The sequence below is a fragment of the Papio anubis genome, unplaced genomic scaffold, assembly GCF_008728515.1.
Source record: "Papio anubis isolate 15944 unplaced genomic scaffold, Panubis1.0 scaffold498, whole genome shotgun sequence".
In the NCBI taxonomy this organism is placed as follows: domain Eukaryota; kingdom Metazoa; phylum Chordata; class Mammalia; order Primates; family Cercopithecidae; genus Papio; species Papio anubis.
In genome coordinates this window covers 23,062-28,401 of record NW_022165179.1, presented here as the reverse complement: position 1 = coordinate 28,401, position 5,340 = coordinate 23,062, and the positions used below count along the sequence as shown (strand labels likewise).

The window sequence follows — 5,340 nt, the reverse complement described above, 5'->3', positions numbered from 1 at the left end:
CCCATGGTGAGATGGCCCTGCACACCCACCACAACCAAACACGATGGTGAGCGAGGCCAGGAAATGGGGCCTTCCCGTGCTGCTGGTGGAAACAGAAACTGGGGCAGCCACCTGGCAGCTCCCGAAACGATTCAATGTAGAGTTCACCCTGTGACCCAGCACGCAGGTTCATGGCGGCACTATTCACAACAGCCGAAAACTGGAAACAATCCAGTGCCTGTCACCTGATGAGTGAATAAATTGTGGTCTACCCCAACAATGGGACTTGCAGCTTTGAAAGGAGTGAGGCAGTTATCTGGGCGTGGTGGCTGTACCTGTAGTCCCAGCTACTCGGGAGGCCGACACAGGAGAATCACTTGAATGCAGGAGGTGGAAGTTGTAGTGAGCCGAGATCGCGCTTCTGCACTCCAGCCTGAGCAACAGAGTGAGACACTGTCTCAAGAAAAAAAAAAAAGAAAAAGAAAAAAGAAAAAGAAAAGATGTGAGGCTGTGACACGTGCTACAGCGTGGATGGACCTTGAAAACACGGTGCCAAGTGAGGAAGCCAGACTCAGAAAGCCATGGAGTGTGTGATTACAGTCACATGAAAAATAGAGAATGGGCAAATTCATAGAGACAGGAGATTAGTTGGTGGGGGGACAAGGGGCAGGGAAGATTGTGGGGAGATGGCTAAAGGGTGTTGGGTTTTTTTTGTGGGGGATTATGCAAATATTCAAAAATTGTGCTGGTTGCATAGCTCTGTAAATATACTAAAAGCCATTAAATTGCACACTTTAAGTGGATGAATGGTATGGTATATGAATTATACTTTAAGTGGGTGAATGGTATGGTATATGAATTATATCTCAAAGTGGTTGCCCAAAAAAGAGCTGGCCGGGTGTGGTGGCTCACGCCTGTAATCTCAGCACTTTGGGAGGCTGAGGTGGGTGGATCACCTGAGGTCAAGTGTTCAAGACCAGCCTGGCCAACACGGTGAAACTTTGTCTCTACTAAAAGTACAAAAATTAGCTGGGCATGGTGGTGGGTGCCTGTAGTCCCAGCTACTTGGGAGGCTGATGCAGGAGAATCACTTGAACCCAGGAGGCAGAGGTTGCAATGAGCCGAGATTGTGCCATTGCACTCCAGCCGGGGCAACAGAGCAAAAACTCCATCACAAAAAATAAAATAAAGTAAAATAAATAAATAAATAATCATAGCCCTACATACAAAAGCTAAAACTGGCCCATGTCTATAATCCCAGCACTTTGGGAGGCCAAGGCAGGAGGATTGCTTGAGCCCAGGAGTTCAAGACCAGCCTGGGAAACATAGTGAGACCCCATCTCTACAAAAAATGAGAGCTGGGCATGGTGGCACATGCCTGTGGTCCCAGCTACTGGGGAGGCTGAGGTGGAAGGATCCCTTGAGCCCAGCTGTGATCAGACCACTGGCACTCCATCCTAGGTGACAGAGTGAGAACCTGTCTCAAAAAACAAAAGCTGAACTCTCCAGCTTGACATGATAGCGCAGAGAGAACATTCTCAAGGCAAGAAGTGAAAGCTGTTAGTACCTTAAGTCCTGGGCCAGAAACGGACACAATTTCACTTGCACCATATTAAACTGGTCAAGGCAGTCATGAGCTTGCCCAGATTCAAGGGAAAGGGAGTCCAGGAGTCTGTGGTCGGCTTGAACCTACCACACCCACTAATAGTATCAGGAGACGCTTAGCACTTACCAGTGCAGGAGTGTAGCAGCCCCATTTCATGGAGGAGGAGAGGAGGAGTTAAATAACACCTCCAGGTCACCAGCCTACAGAAGGCAGAGCTTGTCCATTAACTTGGGCCCGCCTGTGCTCTTTCCCTCTGCATGGGCACCAAAGATTCTTACCTGTTTTGTCCTCTGCTGGCTTCCTGGGCCCGAGCACCGTGCCTGGCATGTAATAGATACTCTGCAAGTATTGATTTTATTTGTTATTTTTTTTAAACAGTCTCGCTCTGTCACCCAGGCTGGAGTGCAGTGGCACAATCTTGGCTCACTGCAATCTCCACCTCCTGGGTTCAAGTGATTCTCCTGCCTCAGCATCCTGAGTAGCTGGGATTACAGGCACCCACCACCACGCCCGGCTAATTTTTGTATTTTTAGTAGAGATGGGGTTTCGCCATGTTGGCCAGGCTGGTCTCGAACTCCTGACCTCAGGTGATCCGTCTGCCTCGGCCTCCCAAAGTGCTGGGATTACAGGTGTGAGCCACTGCACCTGCCTGGCCACTGCAGGCATTGGTTTTCCAACATGTACAGGGCATTTCCTGCGTGCGAGGCACTACTTTACAAAATCATCACATTTAATCTTCATGCAACCCCATGAGGTAGTTCTGTGAGGTAGAATCATAGAAATGGCCGTGAGTAGTCTGGGCACGATGGCTCATGCCTGTAATCCCACCACTTTGGGAGGCCGAGGTGGATGGATCACAAGGTCAAGAATTCGAGACCAGCCTGGCCACCATGGTGAAACCCTGTCACTACTAAAAATACAAAAATTAGCCAGGCGTGGCGGTGCATAAATATAATCCCAGCTACTCAGGAGGCTGAGGCAGGAGAATGGCTTGAACCCGGGAGGTGGAGGTTGCAGTGAGCCGAGTTCACGCCACTGCACTTCAGCCTGGGTGACAGAGCAAGACTCCATTGCCAGAAAAAAAAAAAAGCAGTAAAAGTAAAAGAAATGGCCGTAAGTGTAAGTAAAATCAGGTTGAATATTGACACTTTCCAGTGGTTCCGTATACTCATACGCATTTAACAGGTGAGGAAACAGACTCAGAGAGACTCAGTAACTTCTTCTTGTTTTTGAGACAGGGTCTTGCTCTGTTGCCTAGGCTGGAGTGCAGGGGCACAATCACAGTTGACTGCAGCCTCAACCTCCTGGGCTCGAGCAATCCTCCCACCTCAGCCTCCCAAGTAGCTGGGACCACAGGTGCGTGCCATCACGCTTGATTAATTTAAAACACTTTTTTTTTTTTTTTTTTGGTAAAGATAGGTTCTTACTTTTTTTTGCCCAAGTTGGTCTTGAACTCGGGCTCAAGTGATCCTCCCATCTCAGCCTCCCGAAGTGCCAGGATTACAGGAACAAGCCACTGTGCTCAGCGAGGTGCAGTAACTTGGCTGAAGTTGTAAGGTGCTGGTAAGCCTGGGAATTCCAGCTGGAACCCAGTCTCGGGTGGGAAGACTCCAGGGTCTGTGCTCTGAGGCCTCCCATGCCCTGTGGCACTCAGGACAGAGGCCTGGATGGATTGAGTGAATGAATGACTTTGGCAGGGGGTGGGTGAAGAGACTGCTGTCCCCCCAGCCCTCCCTCCTGACCATGTCCTCTCTCCTCCCCGCAGCCATCAAGGGATTCTGGGCCACCTGCCCTTCCTTCTCCACCTTCTACTTCCTCTTTGCCATTTTTGTGGTGTCCACCATCTTTCACTGCCACCAGCGCCTGGCTGTGGTGCCCGCGCCCTGGGCATACTCAGCCCATGTGGTCCTGGCACCGAGACACCTCCCCCGAGAGGGGCTGTTCACTATCAACTCCAAGGGCCGCCTGGGGAACCAGATGGGTGAGTATGCCACGCTGTATGCCCTGGCCAAGATGAACGGGCGGCCTGCCTTCATCCCAGTCCAGATGCACAGCACCCTGGCCCCCATCTTCAGAATCACCCTGCCAGTGCTGCACAGCACCACGGCCAGCAGGATCCCCTGGCAGAACTACCACCTGAACGACTGGATGGAGGAGAAGTACCGCCACATCCCTGGGCGCTATGTCCGCCTCACGGGCTACCCCTGCTCCTGGACCTTCTACCACCACCTCCGCCATGAGATCCTCCAGGAGTTCACCCTGCACGACCACGTGCGTGAGGAGGCCCAGAAGTTCCTGCGGGGCCTGCAGGCCAAGTGGGCAGGGCAGGCGACCTTCGTGGGGGTCCATGTGCGCCGGGGGGACTATGTCCATGTCATGCCGCGTGTATGGAAGGGGGTGCTGGCCGACCGGGGCTACCTGCAGCGGGCCCTGGACTGGTTCCGGGCCCGCTGCCGCCTCCCGGTCTTTGTGGTCACCAGCGATGACATGGCCTGGTGCCGGGACAGCATCAACAGCTCCCTTGGGGACGTGGTGTTCGCTGGCAATGGCCTCCAGGGCTCACCTGCCAAGGACTTCGCGCTGCTCACACAGTGCAACCACACCATCATCACTGTGGGCACCTTCGGGGTCTGGGCCGCCTACCTCGCAGGTGGGGACACCGTCTACCTGGCCAACTTCACCCTGCCCAACTCCCCCTTCAACATGGTCTTTAGGCCGCAAGCGGTCTTCCTGCCAGAGTGGGTGGGCCTTGCGGCTGACCTTGGACAGGCTGGACAGAATGGCCTCTAGCTAGCCCTGCATGTGCCTGGCCCTCATCCTCTGACCCAAGGGGCAGTGAGTGGGGCGTGCGGGGCATGGACTCACGGTCCCTCACGCAGTTTGGATCCAGGCTTATCTACCTCATAGCTGAGTGAGTTTGGACAATTGACTCAACCTCTGTGCCTTAGTATGTCAACCACAAAATGCACAAACCTCAGAACTAAACACCGGGAGCAGCTGGTGGGAGCTAAGCAAACTCGCTTAGAGCCAGTGCCTTGTGACCGCGTGGGAGGCGTTGGCTGCTGACATGTAGGCAGCACGCCGAACATTGGCATCGCTTTACAATGGAAATGCAGTTTTGCCCTCTCCTCCTGGCAGCACTGGTAGCACAGAGCCCAGATATTTTGCACTCACGTCCCGGGACGAAGCCATCCCTGCCCTAAAGGACAGGGGAACTCGATTTTCTGGGCAACTAGGAATTTTGGCTTTGGAGTTAGTGGGCCTTATCATGAAAGAATGTGGGGGAAGGGCTGGGCGTGGTGGCTCACGCCTGTAATCCCAGCACTTTGGGAGGCTGAGACTGGTGGATCACTTGAGGTCAGGAGTTCGAGACCAGCCTGGCCAACATGGTGAAACACCGTCTCTACTAAAAATACAAAAATTAGCCAGGCATGGTGACACATGCCTGTAACCCCAGCTACTCGGGAGGCTGAGGCAGGAGAATTGCTTGAACCTGGGAGGCGGAGGTTGCAGTGAGCTGAGATCGTGCCATGGCACTCCAGCCTGGGCAACAAGAGAGAAACTCTGTCTCAAAAAAGAAAAAGAAAAAGAAAACCCCCAAAGCTGGTGATGAGCAGCTTCCCAATAAGATCTTGGGAGTTGGGTGAATGGGTACAAGCATGTGCACTAAGAGGCAAAATAGCAGTTTAACTGATACATGATCTCCTGGGGACATTCAGTGGGTAAGGGAAGAGCACCTCAAGTGACACAGTGAG

At 52.9% G+C, this 5,340-nt stretch overlaps 1 protein-coding gene across 1 annotated transcript; it reads left to right on the top strand.

Moving 5' to 3' along the window:
• Positions 1-2,982: 2,982 nt before the first annotated feature.
• LOC101013578 (galactoside 2-alpha-L-fucosyltransferase 2-like) lies at positions 2,983-5,071 on the top strand. The gene has a single exon (XM_031662230.1). It carries the CDS (start codon positions 3,266-3,268, stop codon positions 4,373-4,375), a length of 1,110 nt encoding a protein of 369 aa, XP_031518090.1. The 5' UTR covers positions 2,983-3,265; the 3' UTR covers positions 4,376-5,071.
• Positions 5,072-5,340: the final 269 nt, after the last annotated feature.